A 21634-nucleotide genomic window follows, 5' to 3' on the forward strand; every position below is an offset into this window, starting at 1 on the left:
TCATACTGTTCTCGACATAAATAGATTACACGAGTGCATCGACAAACACTAGACAAAGATCCCCCGTATAGCCTTAATAGACTGTTGGGGCAAGTTCTATTGGCCACCCACCCCACCAAGCTTGGGTGGCCAACACCACGCCCGGTCGCTTTAGTCTCCCCAGTAGTGATGTTTACACACCACACCAAGTACTCATTTGAGGCTGAGTCGACCTAGGGGAGGCCCATGATCGGTTCAGATAATCGTCACCAGTGTTGGCTGTGAGCGGGAATCGCACCCGGGTTGCCGGGTTTGAAGCACAGCGCAATAACCGCTACACTACCGCTCCCCACAATAAATGCACAAATCTCTTGAATATCCTATGGATTGCATTTTAAAGTGTTGTTGGCGAGTACCCATTAAACCTAAAACAGCACACGAGACGCTGGTTTAACCAGAATGCTTAAATGCCGGGCTGGATTTGTCCAGTACTGTTGTTCACACTCTGCACCAGGTACTAATTTTAGGCTAAGTTGATCTATGGGAGACCCGGGACAGATCCAGGTACCACTCGCCACTGATCTTATCCACGGGCTAGGAATTGAGTGCAGGTCACTGGGATCATTGTGCAGTGTGCTTGACACCGCTACCGTCAAAGACAAAGTCACCCCGTGTAGCCTTTATAGATTGTTGGGATAAGCGCTGTTAGCGAGCGCCCATACAAGCCAGCACAGAGCAGCACACCCCGGGGGTGGTGTGGACAGCACCACGCCTGGGCCAGCTTTGTGTCCCCAGCGCTGATGTTGACATACCGCACCAGGTACACATCTAAGGCTCAGTTGACAAAGCGGAGGCCGAGGACCAGTTCAGACATCATTCACCACTGATGGTAGTTGTGGCTGGAATTTAGATTTAGGTCACTGGGGTGGGTTCATAGCACGGCGTGCTAACCACTGCGCCACTGCTGCACACGCGCGCACGTGGGCACACGCGCGCACGTGGGCACACGCGCGCACGTGGGCACACGCGCGCACGCACTCACAAGGTCAGAAGTAGGAGAGCACGTCTTGTCAAGGACTGGTCCCCCATCCAACTGAAACTACATCATAATCATTGATCCTGTGCACCTGCGTGCAGGCTTGCAGGCTTTATGGGGCAGGGCAGCTGTTAGCAATACACAGGAGGCCATTCCATCTCCATAGAGGTTTTTTATATAAAAAGAGCCCCCTTTTTTCCATTGGTGCTGTAACAGTTCCCTTCATTGCTCCTTCACCAACGAGTAGGCAACCTCAAGCTACAATATGTGTATTATTACGGTATATATTTAGCAGAACTGTACATACCCGCTATGCAGATGAAACGGCACCGGGTAAGCATTTAGATTTCCTCGGAACTGACGTTCGTAGCAGAAGGAACAAAACGAGTGAGCCTCCTCTGCCCTTTGTGTTGCGCGATGTTGAATAGAAATGCAGGGCGCTCTTGCGAACGAGACTTGCCCAGTTCACTTGGCGTTCTCACGCGGGTTGAACAACGTGGATGTAACTGCGGCTTGCTCCAAGGGGTCTCTCCAGGCGTGTGTCTGTGACGCGTCGCATCACGTGTCCGTCTCGGCACACCGCGGCTCACGGAGCTGCTCAACGAATTTCCTTCTGCTCGGCAAATTCTCATTGGATGTCTCGAGACGCGGCTGCTTGCGGATTATAATCTGTAAGTCTCAAATGTTATTGTATGCCACTGTTACGAATATGACGCGTGGAATTAGCATACTGTTAATTAGACTATTAGTATTAATTAAGTCGTACATGTTGTTGACATAATTCAAACTGTTTGGTAGAAATCATTGCATTTGAGTGGAATGTGTTTCAATCACCCTCCGTCGAATTGAAATACAACTGCAGGGAGATATTAAACGCTTTGCGCTTAATAATGAATGACGTTCTCAACATGCATTATGCATATAATTACGCCTTTTAGAGATTACTTAATTCTCGTAACTCTGCACGCAACCTAATAGCAAGCTAGTAGTTGAAATATATTGTTTCGTGAGGGTTCACCATGACTTGCTTAGCACTTCAATATTCCTGCAGCACCACAGCGCCCAGATGGCTGATGCTTATGAAATGCACCAACTGCATGCTCTATGAGCCAGATTTAAATTGAATATTTGCTCGTAGTTTAACCAAACTTAATTACAGCCGCATAATTGGTTTTCACAACCGTTTGCAATACCTGCGCGTGTTCTCAGAGGCTTGCAGCCGCAATGCGTGCTGCAAAGATTTGCTCGCAAATCTTTGCATTAATCCTCACCGATCGTGACAACACCTGCACCCTGTTACAGGTGCATGCTACGATCTTCTTGGTTCTTTCGGTAAAGTCACGTAGAAGGGAAATAATAAAATAATAAAAATAAAGCATAATAAAATAATTCTCACGACGTTTCGGCCACAACGCAAGCAGCCGTCTTCAGGTGAAGAACAGGTCTGTCGGAAAGACAGCATCTGACCTGTTCTTTACCTGAAGACGGCTGCTTGCGTTGTGGCCGAAACGTCGTGAGAATTATTCTATTATGTTTCATTTGTATTATTTTCCTTCTACGTGACTTTACCGAAAGAACCAAGAAGATGAATCCCTGCAGTCACGAAAGCTTGAAATCGAAAGGTGCTGCGATGTCTCTGGCGGACCGCATCTTTTTTTTGACCGCAGCCATTCCCATCACGCGTTCCTCCTTGCACGCACGCACGCTGCGGGCAACATTCCCAAGCCGCGTCAATGACCACGAGTGCGGTGATTAAAGGGGGTGGGGGAGTCTGCCTGTTTTGTTGTGGTTTCACCGAGACTTAATAAGACGAGGTCACGATGTTTTTGTTGTTGATGCTGTGCCTGGTATAATACTAAACATTGAGATATCGATTTAAAGCTTTCGTGACTGCAGGGATTCATCTTCTTGGTTCTTTCGGTAAAGTCACGTAGAAGGGAAATAATACAATAATAAAAATAAAACATAATAAAATAATATCATTCTCACTTACATTATGTTATTATGTTTTATTTGTTCTTTATTTATTCTTGGTTCTTTCGGTAAAGTCACGTAGTTCACTTCTACGTGACTTTACCGAAAGAACCAAGAAGATTGAGATATTGCAAAGTAAGCACGTTCGCTCATGCTGAACGAGAGGGCTTATTGAGACGCAATTCCTCGCTCTCTCTTACTTATTGGGGGATGAAAAAAAACCCTATATCCATGTGCACGTACAAAAAAAATGAACAAAAAAAGATCCCCATTCTGTACTCTAAGTGGGGACTTAATTGATGCCAAGATGCTTGACAGCTGAGCCCTTATTGGTAACAGCTTGCAGACTTGTGTTAGATTGGTTTTGCAGTCTGTACCCTTGGGCTTGCCTGAAAGATCAGGAGGCCGAAGGTTTGGTTGAAGATGACATGCTTTCTCATATCTCCGTTCGTTTGCGTTTACCTAAATAAATCCACTCGCGCGTTTGACCACCACGTGCGAATGTGCGCATTTACCACCAGATGCCTCCTTAAAATACAGAAAAGTCGTGGAGCGGTGGCACAATGATCGGCACACCGCACTAATTATTTAGCGGGTGCTTTTCCACGCAACCTTCACCAGAGAGCACCAGATACACAGAAAAAGTAAAAATGCCTACGTGTGTCAATGTTGTTGTGAGCGAACGTCAGCCCGAACGTAGCCACAGAGCCGTGTGACAGCCTCCTCCCTCTCATCCAGCAAGTGCAGGGCAAGCGGTCCGCCCGGCACAGCTGGATAACGACGGTGCGCCACGGCAGAGGTCGCAACCGGGTACCCGATACCCGTACCCTACCCGATACCCGGCTACCCGTACCCGGCCGGGTACCCGTTTGTGACCCTGGTGCGGCCGGGTACGGGTACGGGTAGGCCGTGAGTCACTGGTGAGTAACCGTTTGTCACTCATTTCCCAACGTCTTGTCTCTGCTCACAATTCAAGTTCCTAGAATCAACCCACCCGCACCTGCAACATGGCTTCACCCGTACCCGGGTACGGGTAGGGTACAGATACGGGTACCCGTTTGCGACCCTGGTGCGGCCGGGTATGGGTACGGGTAAGGAATCAAAACCCGTTTGCGACCTCTGCGCCACGGTCTCCTGCCGCCCGCATTCACACAGCGGGGTTGTCACGTAGTAAGGCGATGGCCCATCGGTGTTCGTAAGGGGCACGCACCCTGTCCCGGTCACACCACAAGCGGCTCAACCGAATCCACTGGCGCCTTGGGAGGGACACCGCATCACGAGACCACTTCTCGGACATGGCTGGCGAACGACATCCGGACCGGTCCTGCCACACACCCTTCCACCGCCGCCGCTGCCTCCACTTCACCAACCCGCATTGTGACCAGCATTGTGAAGTATTGTCAAGTAACCCCCGTGGCCGACATGGTGTGGGGAGGATTTCATTCAACGGCGGATTGACGGAGGGCTGTTTATCAATTAATTTGACACATTTCTCAATGCTATGCCCAATGTGGTTCTTCTCTTTTGAGTGTGTGCCAAGTTTGATCGAATGAGTGATACAATTGCAAGCGGTGTGGTGACAGATCATAGCGCGGGAGTGCTTTGTAATCTTTGAAACCTGCAGGGTTAGAGGAAAAGTTTAACAAATGAAGGTTAAAAGCTACCAGTGATGTACAAGGTTGGCTGATTCAACGTGTGAAAAGCTTTCACAGCAAAGTCTGTCTCCGGTGATTGTGAAAAAAGTTGAGATAAACACAGCCTTTCAAACGTATGACTGTGCCCTCCTCCGCCTTTCATAGAGAAGTGAAGGTACTTCGCAGATTTGTGTTATTGATGTCGCCTCTTGGAGCTGAGAGTGTTTTTTGGCACGATGAGAACACTGATCCAAGACATCAGTCAGTGGCTATGAAATCAAAGGAAGAAAATCTGCTGCTCTGTGGCTCGGTTCCCTTTCTTTAAGACGAGATGGTATTTCAGAAGAACATTTGGCAATACACTCCCTTGGACTCATTTTGTATGGATGTTTGTAAAGTCATAACTTTACTCTAGGCCAGTGGCTCTTAACATGGGCAGATTTTTTTAGACGGTAAATCATCACGTAAGTAACAACTTTCTTTGTTTAATGAAATCCCTATGTATTTTAAAACATTGAACATTTTTTAACGATTAAGAACCAGAGGTTCAAGGCTGCAGTACAGGTTAAGAACCACTGCTCTTGGCTATCGAGGTGATGATTAAGGGCAGCGTACAAGTTAATCAGCAACTAAAATTATTCGATACAGGTCAGCAAAAGACATCATATGTTCATGCTATTCTATTGTTACTTTTTTTTTCATTCTGAGTGACGCATAGCACCAAAAATTACATTTGGAGGTGAGTAATTCAAATTGCAAATTAATTCAACCATTTATGCCTCTGGGATTCATAAAAAAAAACGAGTACAATTTTATGGAAAATCAAGAGTGTGGTAGTCCTATGGGGAGACTGGTCCCTGTCAAAGGAGCAATTTTTAACCTCAGCCAGGACAGTCCGGTATGCGGTCCCCGGAATTATTGTTGTACCTCACATCCATCTCACCTTATTTTAGATTTTATTTATTTCAGTAGGAAGGACCCAATAAGCTGCCAGCTATTATTTCCATCCGCATCATTATGATACTTATTTTAACCCCATAGGATTTTGGGAATGTAGAGTACTACATTACAGGGTTTGTTTTATGGATATGGCATGCCTTATAATCCAGTGTTAGTGCATTATGCCAAATATTCCCTAATCCAAGCCAGACTGGAAATGAGCTGGAAAATATCGATGAAGAAGTGAAGCCCTCTCTGCAAAGGGGTTTCGGGATTTCGACCAATGGCTTTGAAAGAGACACAAAAGAAATGAGCTCAGCTAAAATGCTCTCTCGAGCGTGGAGACACATTTTACTTCGACGAACTAGCTACCTTGACTATTTATTATACTGTTAAAGTGTACCGAAAATTGTCCTTGAGCTTTAATACAAAAAAAAATCTCGACCTTAAATTTATTGGAGAACCAAGAATGAGTGGATCTGAATATGCGGGTCATAATCAAACACATTTATATCGATGGGGAATGCCACATTAATTTGACTTTCATAGATGAATCATGGGACATTCTGGACGTGAATGCTGCAGAGCACTTCGTGAAATGTGGCCCGCACGAAGCAAATGCTCTCACGGGAAATGGTGGATGCCACTGTCAAAAAATACCGCGTAAGAGATTGTACACGCTACCATTAAAGACAACACTCTCACGTGGCAAAGGGACATAGCATTTACAACACAGCAACTGCCCATCGCTCAGTCCTCGTAGCTGTGAAGATGGGGTTGAAGGCTGCTGCTGTATGTCAAATATATTCGGCTCCTCAGTGGTGTTCTATCGTCATGATTATCAGAATCAGCCATGGTCAATTCACTGCTGGATTCATACGTATGAAGCCAATATCGTTGTCTTTCTCCGCTCAAGTGAGCGTGGAGGAGCACTTATCTCCGTGGGTGTCTCCGTGTCATTGTTGGAAATTACGCGCAAACGTGGCAGAATGCATTCCATCCATAACACGACCACTGTTGGATACTCCACAAAGCGATGCTCGTTTTGTCAATTCAGATTTGAACTGACAACATTCGGGTTGTGATTTTACAGCACTTTGTCCACAATTACACTTGGATGAATATAAATGGTGTGCTCGAATTTGAACGGAGGACCTAATTTGTATATATACACCTTAGCGTAATTATAAAAAAATATATATACTTTACAATTTCACAAAAGCCGACTCTCACATGTCTGCCCTGACCAATGAGGCGACCACACCCGGTGCAGTGTTTATGCATGATGGTGTACATGTATGTGTTTTTAATGTGTTCACAAATCTGACCTTTTCATATATTTTCATGTATTATCTCAGATATCCACGTCCGTCTCCACGGAGTCAGATATGCGATGCCGTGCTGAATTTGTGATTTAAGAAGGGGAAAAAAAGAATCTCCGTAAACACAGGTATTGGGAAAATGCCCTTGCACAAGAGTGTCCCTTGCCTTGTATTATTCAATCCAAGCACCTCTATGTGACAGCACGTGGGTATGTGTTGAGTTTTAAGGTTCGCCAGGATGTTTGTGGCGAGTGGATTGCTTCTAGATTTGAAGCATCCGTGACTGCAAGGATTCATACTCTTAGTTTTTTCGGTAAAGTCACGTAGGTGAAAAATGAAATTGAAATTAATAAAAATAAAATAGTAAAAAATCACCACGTTTCGGAGGCAACACAAGTCTCCGTCATCAGGTGGGACCGAGTGGATTGCTGGCCGGTCGTTTGATGGAAGCTCAAATGTGTTGTGACACATCTGGAGGTGGCTGAGTTTGCTGACAACGGCAGGGGCATTTGGAAGTGCGATTTTTGGCACGAACCAAAGGAAGCATGGAAAACGAACACGGCCTCAAAAGCGATAAGGAGTTCGTAATTATTTCCTTTTCACTCGGAGAAAATGTGGTGCCAAGTAGGGCAATTGGCTAGGCATGAAAAAATGAAATGCATTCATGAAACAGATATGATTGTCATGTGGACACTTTTAAAATACAGTAAAATTATGATTGTGTATATATGTGTTTAATTAATATTGCACCCTTCTGAGTTAAATGATGTAATTTTTATGGACAAAACAAAACACATGCAATATACATTTTTTTTTCACAAAGCTTTAAGATGTTGGTGATTGCATACGTTTCTATTTTGGTCACTGCAAGAAGTAAAAATCCTTATCTGGAAAACTATTATTTGTCCTCTATCATGAAGATGAGATCTTGTTTGCTCCCGAGTTATTGAGATTATTTTCATGCTTTTTTTGTTTAAAGGTGCTCAAAAGGTAATGATTTCCTCTTCAAGTTTAATATTTGTATTCTTTACCATCTCCATGGAGTGACATTAGAAATAAAAGTTAAAATCGGGCAAGCAATTTCATGGAGCCATTTAAAACCAAAGATTATCCCTGCGATGGCAATTTAATTCACGCGACAGTTGCTAAAATTCCACGACTAATTAGTTTTTTTGTTTAAAGCCTTGCTCCCAACTTGCCGGTATGTCCTCAACAACAAAAAAACGTCATTGTTCGCCAAGGTCAACAAGAGAGAAAGAGAGAGAGAGAGAAAAAAATGGATTCACACGGAAGATGACAACATTCTAAGCGACACCCACAAAAATGACTCGTAAGGCTGAATCTCGGGCTGATTGATCTATATTGGTGCACCTCCTAACAGGCATACGATTGGCTGACAGGATTGCTCTGAGGCACTGTGAATGTAATTGAGGTGCCGTGGTGCAACCATGCAAGTAAATGTGTTATCTGCTCTGGTAGCAAGAAAAAAAAATACAATCCAAACTTCAAATAGCGTTGTGCATCACGCAGTCACGCAGCAAAGGCGAGTATTTTCTGCGGCTGACTTGAATCGGAACATAATTATAAAGACCTATTGCATACTCGCATTGTTGTTGCAATTGTGTCGAGACTATTGGTCGGCTTATGATGCAAATGAGGTTATATAATTGTGGAGCAGCGCCGAAGCACACCAGCTGCTTTAAAGTGGGCGTTAAAGACTCACGCCATTATTCCGACATCCGTGCCATTGTGAGGCCTGTCACAATAAAGAATGTTACATTGATTGTAAGATATGTTGTCCTGCCTCGCAGCACTGTGTACATGGCCGACGAGGCAAGTGCAGTAAGGACATTCAGAGTTGGTAAGTGACTGCAATTTAGTTTATTTTTCACCTGGTGCTAATGGCTCATATCATGGATTAGCAAGACTTGATGTGATTTGTGGCCTAACTGCCCATCACCAACCCGCACAAAGGTGAAGCATGGTCAAAACAACCCCGGTGTAAGGAGGCCCTCATTCAGCAGTCGACTGACAAAGAGGTCTCAGGCTTTAACGCCACATTATTTCCAACTGAAAGAACAGTCAAATACGTTCACAAATTGTTAAGGTTAATAGCATGTTGACGATTTTCTGCGATACATCTTCGAGAGCTGTTTTAATGACATGATAAAATATCTCTCTGCTGGACAAGACTTGATCCACTTCAATGCTCATATTTTCCATTTAAATTAGAAATTCAATTTGCACACTAACTCAAAAATCGATCAAGTTGAATCTCATTTGTGAGCTGGGTAAAAATGTTCTTGCACCACTGGTGAATGCAAACTGTCTTTATGTAATTTCAAGGGATATAATAATTTAAATATAATTATCAAGGCTAATCACAGACAAAACTAGAACAGTCAACATCCAAAAATCTAGGCCAACAAGTAGCTAATTTTAGACTCACTGAAACATATGGATTTAAATGCCAAGAGGAGCACACTCATTAAATGAATTTGACCAATTAAAAAAACTAATAATTAACGAGAATAGGAATGGCTAGTGAATAGAAAGTGATGCGGTTGGGGGGTATATAAAGCAAACATCGAGCAAATAGTTTGAAACCACAAAAAAAGAGTGGATCAAGCAAGGGGATAAATATGAAAATAGATGGAGATGTTAAAATACAGATTGAATACACGGGACTCTGTACAAAGATGTGGAAAATAATGAGAAAAAGAATGGGAGAACACAACACGAACATGATTGAAGGCATCACAGCGAGCAATGAGAGCGTGAAAGCGGCACAAGGAGGTGGATGATTGACATTTCACAAATTGTAACCTGGAGGGAGCAAGATGGAATCATAACTCTTGATGTGGATAGAATCTTCAAAATTAGTGGAATGATTTTGAGCAGATATCAATAGAGCAAAACAAACTCATGTAGCACAGGAAAGCAGGCTATCTTTCAAATCTAACAGACGATCTTGCAAATGTCAAACTTGCTCTCACTAGCCCAGGACTAAAAAATAATTATGTTTAGAAATACTGGGGAAAAAAATGTTGGGAAAAATCTGACAGCCACACTGAGATTCCATGATGAAAGTACCAAAATCATACTACAATTAAAAACAATCTCTGCCATGAGTTTCCTGCCTGGCTGCTGAGTGGGCACCTCTCCACCCCAACAACAGTTTTATTGTTTGTGGCTGCGGGCCCATTGTCACTCGAACTATCCGGTGAACCTGCGAGACGGGATTGTCCGTGCATACGAGAGATTTCAGGATGTGCTGCCAACCATCATCCAAAATAATAACTCGAGACCTGAAAGCCACACCCCCTCCCGAAACCGGAGCACCATGGCAGGGCCGCGAGAATCACTGAGTTCGACCAGGAGACGACTTTGAAGGAAATACATTTGATGAGGAATGTTGTCCTTGAGTTGTGTCTAAGTAAAAGTAGTCGTGGTACTTTTAAATCAACCCTCATATAATACCGACTGACATGGTTAAATTTAAATTGCTCGAACATTTTAACATGTGCCCTTATTAAAGCAATTATTGTGCCAGAATATTCTTAAAATTCTAGAGAATGTGAAAAAAACCCATCACAATACTATCATCTTGGTGTTTTGTTACGCAAGAAAGCGGATTACTTTTAGTGCTCCGAGTGCAGGAGGATTGTGAGAAGAGGATGACAATGAACGCCGGCTCCGATTCTTAATTGCAATGCAATGGCTTCTCTACTCATTCTTATTAATTGGCGAGTTGTAAAAGGTGACTCCCCCCCCCCCCCCCCCCATGTTGTTTACAGCGATTTTGGAAGATTGTTTTGTCCGACAAATTAGATGGAGAGAAACAAAAGGTATGAACATTAAGGGCGAAAGCACAAACCAACTAACAACATGATAATTACGCTGTCAGATAGGAATTAATTATAGGATGTGTTACAATAACGGTGAAAAGTTGGGTGCAAAGTTGTGCTCAAGATAAATTATGCGCAAAGACAAAATAAAGTAGACAAGGTTCGCTCAACGGTTTGAGATAACGATTGGTTGGACACAACTATAAAACACAGGAGAGTATGTGCACCTTGGGTGGAAATTGAACTGAGATCAAAATCATGAAATAAAGATAGTGATGGGAGAAGGTTGGAGCACTTTTGGAAATGTGTAAAGAAATAATAAATATTTTACTCAACGTGTATTAACTGCTATGACATTGATCAGAATGTACGTATGCGTGTGTGCTGAACTTCTTTCGCACCGTGCGTAGCCAACCGTGCTAATCGGAGGTGCCGAGGAATTACGGACATTGACGGAAAAAATTAACCCGTAAAAACAAAGTTTTTCACTATAAATCCTTTATATGCGTGGCGGCTAGAGTCCTCTCGTCCTCTGGCTTGAGATGGCTGCCACCTATGGGTCAGATGATTGCCTGCCACCATTAAGCAATTGGTAATTAAATATAATTTATTTTTTCCTAAAAAGTGTAAAATTTTGGAAAAAAAATTTCACGAAAATAAATTGTCACGCACAACGAGTCTGTGTGCAAAATGTCAGCTCGATTGGATCACGGAAAGTGGGTTAAAAAACGACCGAAAGATTTGCACGGTCGTAAGCGCGCAAGCAAGCAAGCAAGTGAACTTAATATAAAGGATTTAAAAAAGATGGAGCAGTGGCTTTAAATTCCACATAAAAGCATGTAGGGATGCATGCTTGAGATGACACGAGAGACAGAACGTGGAACGTATGGCCTACAGCAGTGGTTCGTAACCTGGGGTGCACGCACCTCTTGGGGGTGCGAGACATGGCCAGATCTTTTTTGAGAAGGTAAATCATTGAAACGCACATATTAAGCACGGGTACTTAAGTACAAACCACTAATTTGTTTAATCAAACCCTATGTATTTATAAACACTTTCAATGTATCTAACGAATGAGAACCACATGGGTGCAAGGCTGCAGCAAAGGTTAAGAAGAACCGCTGGGCTAGAGATACACACACGGGTTAAATGCGACATTTTCACTGCTGACACAAGTTGGCTTTGCCAGAGCAGCGTCGCTAGAGGAGAGGAGATGGCTGGGGGACAAACATAACGATGGAGGAGGGCAAAGTGTCTGCGGTCGACGCAAACCCAAGAGATGGAGCAATGAAATGAGCTCAATTGCAGGACCGTGAGAGATGGCGGTACTCATTATGGCTGATGATGATGTTGATGAAGAATTTTAGAAACAAAAATTTAGTGTATTTGGCTGCTATAAATGTCCACGTGATAAGAGTTGAGCTATCATTTGTGTTGGCCAGGTCGCGTCAGTAAAATAAGCGAATAGCTCAGTGGGCTTTACCTGGGAAAATAAAAAAATAGTTTAGATGTATTTGTTTATATTTCATAGATGCCCCTGGTGAACATCTGTAAAACAAAGCTTCATAGCTCATCGGACTTCTCCAGGATAAATAAAGATTCTGATTTTGATTTGATTCAAACTGGGTCATTATGAACACTGCAAAAATATAATCGTAGCTGTATTTGTTAGAATCATATCGTAATATTAGTGGTTCATGCAAATATAACAATAAAAAAACTATGATCGTCTTTGATAGGCAATTCACCACAGAGTGTCACAGTCGTCCCCCTATCGTTAGTTTGAAACTTGTCAATGGATTATTCCACAGCAAGGGCATCCACACAAACCCTTGGGCAATGAAGCGTGGATGGAATGTTCCACTTCTGTGTGCGGGTGACATGTGAATAGTCACTGGGTTATATTAGCATATATTATACATGTAGTTAACATCGACCTCATATGACCCTGCTAAAATGAAGAAGCTGATTGACTCCCGCATAGTATAACCTGGCCCTCTGCTGAATATCTCCAATCGCCGATAAACACTTTTCCATCAAACTCGTTTTAGTAAAGCCATTTTAGAATCATGAGTCGATTTCGATTTAAAGCTTTCGTGACTGTAGGGATTCATCTTCTTGGTTCTTTCGGTAAAGTTACGTGACTTTACCGAAAGAACCAAGAAGATGAATCGTGAGTCGGTTAGATTAAAGCATATGTTATTGGTGTTTCTGAATTTTCTTATGCAGTATTAGAGGGTGATTTCTTGATATTTAGAATTGATAGGAATTATATGGGACATATGCCAATACTACAATTTATATCACTCGGGGCATGCACATTTCACAACGATATAATAAGTGGGAATATTACAATGCTAAAGTGCTGTTAAATAAAACAGTAGTTTGTCTTAATTATATAAAACACAATGGGATTTCCCCCCAAAAATTGTCGACCAATAATTATTTGTCTTCCTATTTTGATTAAAATTTTTCACTGTTGATCAAGCTTTCGTTTTGACAAATTTGGCAAGCGTTGTTTTTTTTTTAAAGAAAGTCATCAATGGAAGGTCAATCGGGTTTTAAGAGTGGTGATTAAACATTACTGCTCAATTAATTTAAATATTTCATATACAGGCTGCATGCATACCAAATGTGGGAGTGTAAGTGTAATTAAAAAATAAGATGACAGATGTGCTTTAATATCAAGCATGTCGAACAATGCATTGGGCGCAAACATTGCTTGTGTAGTGATCCACTCAGAGACACGAGGATTAGGAGGCACTCTATTTATTGCAGCCTTCACAGGATACAGGGGTAACTACACTTCAGTCAGGACAGCCAACAGACTGCGTGACTAACAACGCCGAGAAGGTGAACACGGTGACGAAGACTCCAGCAGCCCGACGGGATCCCACTCCAGACAACAGCCCCGAACCTTTGCCCGGGGTCTCCTTTTATCCTCCCAGCGTAGCCTCTATCACCTTTCCGCTACATCCCTCTCTCTGGCTTGTCACGTGACCTGCTGACAGGCAGGGCTGCTGCAACCGCAGATCCCCTTTTCTGCCAGCAAGCGGCGCTATGCTCCATAGTGACCCATTCCATGTCACTACACTTGTAAAGTAACCTTATACATCACGTGAGTAATCTGTATAATCGCATGCAGCCTTTTGCACACGCTAACCGACACACAAGGGGAAAGCGCTTAATTTTGAAGCGATGGAGAAGAAAGGGGCTTGCGAGGAGGAGAAGGAGTAGGAACGGGGTGGCTGGGTTCTATCGCTTCTGGCGAGATTGGCATTAAACACCGTTCCTATAACCATGATGGCTACCTTACAAACTCCTCAGAAGTGCTGCAATGGATTACTCTGCCATCACCCTTTGTACCTAGACTTCTGTAGCAGCTGTGGTGAAGCTGTTGGCTTCATGTCGCGGTAGGTGCTGGTTTCGTGACGAGTGTATGTACAATTGTATCCGCCCATTGCTCTCCATGCTTGATAAGAATTGATACGTATGCCGCCGTATATCGCGTAAGTATTCTCAATACTATTAACACACTTTTATTTTGAGCTTTCTGTACACGTCTGTATTCTGTGAGTAACAAAACATTATTAACTGTATACTTGAGAGGCTTTCAAGGGCAATATCTTCCATTGACAATTCGGTATAGGTGGATGTAAATAATGCTTTCACGTGGAAATTAATGAGCTACATTTGAGATAGTGTCAGGTTCGTCTGTGCTTGTGGAACCCTTTCTTTTGTGAACATCAATCAGGAATTATCACACGATTAGGCATAATTTCGCTTGGCTTCCTTTGGACACGAGAAGCACGAATATCTACCCGAATGCTAATTGATATATTTGTGAATCTAAATCGGTGTGTTCTGAATGAGCATTTGGCGCAGCGCTTATTGCCATCAGCATCGCAAACACCGCATTGCCATTGCATGGACCATTAATCATCTACGTAGCATTACTTATTTTACATGCGCTATAAACCACTCCCCTTTGCTAATTCATTGCTGGATGAAAACCTCCCTATGGAACGTCAGCTCTGGGGTTAGTTTGACCATACTTGACTATGGTGACGTCAGCCCAGGGGGTTGTTGGATCATACTTGACTATGGTGACGTCACCTCTGGGGGTTGTTTGACCATACTTGACTATGGTGACGTCAGCTCCACGACACAATGTCAACCGAGAGGATGGGTTCAAACTCAGCAATCATTGGAAAGATGTCATCAACCACTTTGGGTCATGACTTGTGTTCTTTCTTGTTAAGGGAGCACAGGTCAAGGCATTACTTGATTTGTGTTTTCTTGTTACCTTACCCCAGGGCACATATGCCCCATGTTCCATGCCATCGCCGGAGCGCTTGTGCGACGCCTACTTTTTTGAAGCCTTGAAAAGCGGTCGCCTTCTGTGACCTTCACCCTCTTTCCTCCTGCAGACGATCGCTTGTGTTGTGATGGAAACGTCGTGGTTTTTGTTTTATTTTGATGAAATTTTTATTATTTTTATTTGCTTTATTTTTATATCTACGTGACTTTACCGAAAGAACCAAAGATTATGGCATCATTCAGTTGCTTTGATCCAATGGCATGTCGTGTTTCGTCTAATTTTGGGCCATTGCATTATAATGGTGCATTGGGTGGTAGGGGGGTATGAATAATAGGACATCATTTTGAATTTATATTCTGTATCTGAAAAGTGAGCCAGTTTGCCAAACAATATAATTGCTGTTTAATTCAACAATGTCAGTGCCAAGTTTTAGTCAATGCCAGTTCTAGTCTAAGTGTAGCAACATCGCTAGATGTCACCATCCTGTGGGTGTAGTACCAGCCCTAGAGGGGCACGGTGTGCGTGGAGGAACATCGCTGGATGTCACCACGTTGGAAGTGCAGTGCCGGCCCTACAGGACACGGTGTGTGGGTGCCGACCCTAGGGGAAGGTTTATGAGGCCATGCACTCTGGTTGACCCGGGAGGACACGTGACCGGTTGAGATGACAGGGGGGCCCCCCAAGAGGGGGCTAGGAGGGTCACGTGATTGGGACCCAGGTCCTTCCCGATGGTTCTGGAATCGGGACGTGACCAAGGGCGGAGCCGGCCACGCTACAGAGAATAGAAGTCGGGTCCCGAGAAGGACCGGGGTTGTTGTTCATCCTGGGAATAGAAACCCTTCGTCTACGATCTACGCCCTACGAGTCTTCCAGCACGTGGACCTGGGCAGATGCTGTTGGTCCCGTGTCCGTAGTTACAGTTACGTGGTAACTAGTGTAGTAACTAGTGTAGTAACTAGTGTAGTAACTAGTGTAGTTAGCCGGATGGTCACCACCCTAGGTTGTTGTTGTGTTAAGGGGAAAGTTTACCCCGTGTGTTGGAACTAAATCAATGCGCTGCCTCCAAGTCTAAGTCTGCGACTCAGTTGAACCCACTACACACGTCATTGTCCACTGCCCTTAAACCCAGCTCTTCATTCCGACCAATCAACACACAAGTGCAATGAATGGGCAATTCCATGAACGTATTTGACTATTTACTTCATGTCTCATTTGCATATTCTTCCACACGAGCAAAAGGTGCTGCTCCTGTAAATATTTTTTGGGGCAATTTTTCCTTTTTTTTTGCTTACGATTGGCTTCTCTGTTTGTATGGGTAGGTGACCGACTGCTGACAGCTCACCAAGTGGCGGAAGTCATCTGGTGGTGGGCTTTTCATTTCATTTTCCACATTCATTTTATCAACCCCTTAGAGGAACGACGTCGGTGGTGGCTATAATATCAGGTCAATCCTTGCTCGGATTTGAATTCACACATTTCATTCCCAATACAGTGTTTAGGAACTTCGATAAATTTACCCAAACCAAGGCTATTAAACATGCCTGTTGATTAAACCCACGTACAGCGAGCGCCCTTGCAGTGGCTTGCCATGTTAATTATCGCGCTCTAGAAGCTGTCGTTGGTATCGCTACGACAGCATTACGATCACACGACACCAAACGTTGAAACGACAATTCGCAAGCGCTGCGGTGCCACAACTCTGGCTCTGCCAGTAAGTGGGATATTCCTTTATGATAATCTGCCTTGGGGGGGTGATGGGGGGGATGGGGAATGAACCAACCAAAGAGCCGCGCAGTTTGCCTTATGAATATGTAGCAGTGGGTGGTGCATCACTGCTGCCGACTATCGGCTTAGCTCCCTCCGCCGCTGCCGCTTGCTGCCACCGCTGCTGCTGCTGCACAGCGAGAAGATAGCAAGAGGGCTCGGCGCGCGTGTGCGCACAATGGCTCGGCGAGGTGAGTGACCACGGCTCTCCTTTGATGTTGTTGGCGCGCCTGTTGTGATCTTTCGGCGTCGTGGTTTGTCGGCGAGGTGACCGGCTGAGTTGCGAGAGGGTTGCCGCTGCTCTTGACGCACCGCCGCTGCTGACAGCAACAGCAGCAGCTCCTGGCTGCGCGTATGGCGATGTTCGCATTGCCTCCGTGTGCTGTTGAGAGTGATGGTAAACGCGCGTGCGTGTGTGCGTGCATGTGTGTGTGTGTGCGTGCATGTGTGTGTGTGTGACCGCAGATGATGAATGGTGGTGGTGGTGTGTGCCGAATGTTTGTGTGCTGCTGCGGATGTATGCGTGTTGAACTTCTTTCGCACCGTACGTAGCCAACCGTGCTATTCGGAGGTGCTGATGATGTATGCATATACGTGGCTCTGGGTACTGGTGATGCATGTGTGTGTGTATGTGTCTTTGTTTTTTTGTGGATGATGCGTACACAGATTTGTGCGTGTGTTGTGCTGATGTGTTTCGGTGGTGTGTATGCGTGTTCATGATATGTGAGTTTTTGTAAATGTGTATTTATGTACGTGTTGAAGTGTGGTAATCTGTGTGTGTGTTTACTAGTATGTGTGTGTGTTTACCAGTATGTAGATGTGTGTGTGTGTGTTTACCAGTATGTAGATGTGTGTGTGTTTACTAGTGTGTATGTGTGTGTGTGCTGGTACTGTGGGGTATTGATGCAAAAAACCCTGGATATGATGACGTACTTGCGTATGATTTCCATTCATTTTTATAACCAAAGCATTTGTTTGGAAGATTTAAATACCGTACTGTTGCTGCTTTCTTTAAATGCAGTGAACGTGTTTCCGAAATACAGCATATCGTTTATAAACAATTCAACCATCTTCTTGCTGTCTGTAATGTATCCTTCTTGCATAATATGTTACTTGAACTCTTCGGTTTGTCGCAGCCAATATTCACAATCGATTCTTGGGTTCGGCCAGGGTCACGATCTGTCCACATTTGTGTCGTCAAGACCCTCCACCACCCCGACAGAGCCAAACGCATGCAACAAGCCACGCGTACAAGCGTGCACCAACAAACGCGTTGTCTCGCCGTATGAAGGACAACTGCATCTATCTTTGGTTCTTTCGGTAAAGTCACGTAGATAGAAAAATAAAAAAGTGAATAAAAATGTAATTTAAAAAATACTAATGCAGACTGTAGCCTGGTTCTAAATCGGAGTGTACTGGCAGTCTATAATGTAGACTGCAGCCTGGTTATTAAGTTTGATGAGTGTACTGACAGTCTATAATGTAGACTGTAGCCTGGTTATTAAGCTGGGTGAGTGTACTGGCAGTCTATAATGTAGACTGTAGCCTGGTTATTAAGCTGGGTGAGTGTACTGACAGTTTATAATGTAGCCTGGTTATTAAGCTAGGTGAGTGTACTGACAGTCTATAATGTAGCCTGTAGCCTGATTATTAAGCTGGGTGAGTGTACTGGCAGTCTATAATGTAGATTGACAACTGCATCGGTGACGAGGAGGGGAATAAAAATAACGACGGTGATGATGATAATCCTGAATAATAATAATAATAAACAACACCCGTACGTGGCATGTTCAGGAGTTTCTCCGAGTTATCGATGCCCCATGCACAGCAGCCGTCTCCGGCTGCTGCTGGTGGTGGTGGGTTGTGGAAATCGTCAATCGCCGCGTTCGCTGCGCTCTGAGCCCCGGGGCTCGGGACGTTCGCGATGTGAATGCGACACGAATGTGAATTCTTTGAACACATTAGCATCTTTACGTGGCAGAGTAAGTAATAATAATGATGTGCGTGTCTGTGTGTCTCTGTGTGTGTGTGTGCCATTGGCTGCGGATGTGGGGTTGCGGAATGCGCTTTGCTTTGGCTCGGCAAAGCCGGCAGCGTGCACGCCTGCGGTGATTGCATGCGCGTGTGTGTGTGCACGTGTGTGCATGCGTGTGTGTGTGCACGTGTGTGTGCATGCGTGTGTGTACACGTGTGTGTGCATGCGTGTGTGTACACGTGTGTGTGTACATGCTTGTGTGTGTACACGTGTGTGTGTGTACATGCTTGTGTGTGTGCACGTGTGTATGTGCATGCTTGTGTGTGTGTGCACGTGTGTGTGTGCACGCGTGTGCACGTGTGTGCACGTATGTGCGTGCGTGTGTGCACGTGTGTGTGCGTGCGTGTGTGCACGTGTGTGTGTACATGCGTGTGTGTGCACGTGTGTGTATGCGTGTGTGTGCACGTGTGTGCATGCGTATGTGAGTGTCCACGTGTGTGTGCATTCGTGTGTGCACGTATGTGCGTGCGTGTGTGCACGTGTGTGTGCATGCGTGTGTGCACGTGTGTGTGTACATGCGTGTGTGTGCACGTGTGTGTATGCGTGTGTGTACACGTGTGTGCATGCGTGTGTGTGTGTGTGCATTCGTGTGTGCACGTATGTGTGTGAGTGTGTGCACGTGTGTGCTTGCGTGTGTGTGTGTGCGAATGTGTGTGCATGCATGGGGAGCGGTGGTGTAGCGGTTAGCGCTACTCTGCGTATCGAAACTGTCGACCCAGGTTCGAATCCCGTTAATGACCAATACCAGTGACGATTATCTGAACCGGTCCTGGGCCTCCCCTAGGTCGACTCAGCCTCAAATGAGTACCTGGTGCAGTGTGTAGTAAACATCGTCACTGGGGAGACAAAGGCGACCGGGCGTGGTGCTAGCCATCCACCCCCTCGTGTACCGTGCCGGCCTTCATAGGTGCTGCTACTCGCTAACAACACTTGCCCCTACAGTCTGCTAAGGCTACACGGGGGGATCTTTCGTGTGTGAGTGTGACCAGGGGTCTGCGTTCCAGATTCTATTTAGTGAATTTGTCTCGTAGACGCTGGACAGACGGCAACACTCAACAGCGCAACCTCCTGAGGATAAATACAACAGCAATAAGCAAACCCGCGTGTCGCCCCCCCACCACCACCTCCTAGAGTGATGATGGGTGCGTTGATGGGGGTGTTGTCGCATGCGTTCAGTGGGGTGGGTTTATCTTCTTGGTTCTTTCGGTAAAGTCACGTAGAAGGGAAGTAATAAAATAATAAAAAATAAAACATATTACTTCCCTTCTACTTCCCTTCTATGTGACTTTACCGAAAGAACCAAGAAGATGAATCCCTGCAGTCACGAAAGCTTTAAATCGAAATGGGGTGGGTTTGTCGCCAACAGGACAGTGGCTTGTCGCGTTATCTCGTTATCGCTGCTTCACAAAAAAAAACCAGCGCAGGAGAATCGAGTGACCGGCAGAGTGGTCAGTACTCCAGTGTCGGAGGCATTCCATGCGAAAATAACGGCCCCGTTCGATGGAATGTTTCGCCGGTGCCGCGGAGATGTTCCCGAGACAAGAAACGCTGCCACGAGGTGCACGTGGGCCATGAAACCAGGCCAGGCGACCAGGCTCACGCTGAATCCCAACCTCGAATTAATATCCCGATGATGACCCATTACGTGAACACTGAGGTTCGAGTAGGAGGTAATAAAGCAAGTTGGTATTTCACCTGTGAGTGTGGCCTTTGTGATATCATCCTCTTGCGGTGTGTGTGTGTGCGGATTTTCTAATTTCCTCCAATGAGTAAAGTTGAATCGACGTAATACATTTGACAAACATCCCAAGCAAGGCAGTCCTGAAAATTAGTCTGGATACTCAGTGTGTGGTTTCATAGGTAGTACGGGATTATTTTTGACATTTACCGATCTCTTTTTGATATCTCGCCCCCTTTTGCGCTTTTGTTATGTTTCATGATGGTCAGTGCTGCTCGATCATGTATCCGCTGTTATATTCAGCCACACAGACACACTGCAATTGACAGCCTTTCTTGAGATTAAAGCCACAGCGAATGGGGTGGAGAATGTAGTTCAAGTGAGCAGATCACTCGCTCTTGAGCATGGACAGAGAGAAGGCATGGCAGTATTACTAACTCAGCTGAAAATGGACAATGTTTGGCTTAGCAGTTCAAAACAAATTGTTCAAAAATTGTTTAAGATACAATCATCACCATCGTGATCATCATATCTGGCCAAGTGCCATGCTGACTACAGTATTTGACTCACCATCAGATGTTCATGATTTCAGGATCAGTAAAATGACTACTTTCAGGTGTAAAGACAACAGTGGGTTGTACTCTAGGGAGCCTCACTGACCCCACCATGGAAATGTGGAATTTCCAATGTGGGCTGAGGACCGCCAATGGCGTTTGGAGTCGGCGCAATGCTCATCTGAGCAGAGATACACTTTGACTTTGAATTATAATTATCCGCCATTCTCAAGCCAATGTTGATTGAAGGCCACTACCTTGCTGACACCAATAACCAGATATTGCATTACATTCCTGCACAGCTGCAGTTTTGCTTTACGGCCCCGTGAACTGCCTCCCCTCTGTTCATCCTCTTGCACATGTAGAGGGGCTTGTGTTTTGTGTGTAGCAAATGGACACGTCCAGTAAGTGGCCTCTCTAAATTCTACAGCGCAGCTATAAACGTGAAGGGTACAGGAGAGAATGCCGCCATCCCATTACATCGGTTATTTGGTGATGGTGCTGTTGAACAGGACAACTCCCGTAAGGTCGAGAACAGCTCCATGCTTGG

At 44.8% G+C, this 21634-nt stretch overlaps 1 protein-coding gene across 2 annotated transcripts in view; it reads left to right on the forward strand.

The window, feature by feature from the left end:
• Nucleotides 1-16878: 16878 nt before the first annotated feature.
• LOC133344607 (protein PALS2-like) overlaps nucleotides 16879-21634 on the forward strand; it is a 220602-nt gene continuing 215846 nt past the window's right edge. For both annotated transcript variants that reach the window (XM_061554619.1, XM_061554620.1), the window contains exon 1: nucleotides 16879-17008. In XM_061554619.1, coding sequence (XP_061410603.1) covers nucleotides 16996-17008 — 13 coding nt within the window. In that variant the 5' untranslated portion in view covers nucleotides 16879-16995. The remainder of the gene's footprint in view (nucleotides 17009-21634) is intronic.

Source organism: Lethenteron reissneri, chromosome 20 (assembly GCF_015708825.2).
Source record: "Lethenteron reissneri isolate LAM-NWPU_2019-01 chromosome 20, ASM1570882v1, whole genome shotgun sequence".
NCBI classification, from domain to species: Eukaryota; Metazoa; Chordata; class Hyperoartia; order Petromyzontiformes; family Petromyzontidae; genus Lethenteron; species Lethenteron reissneri.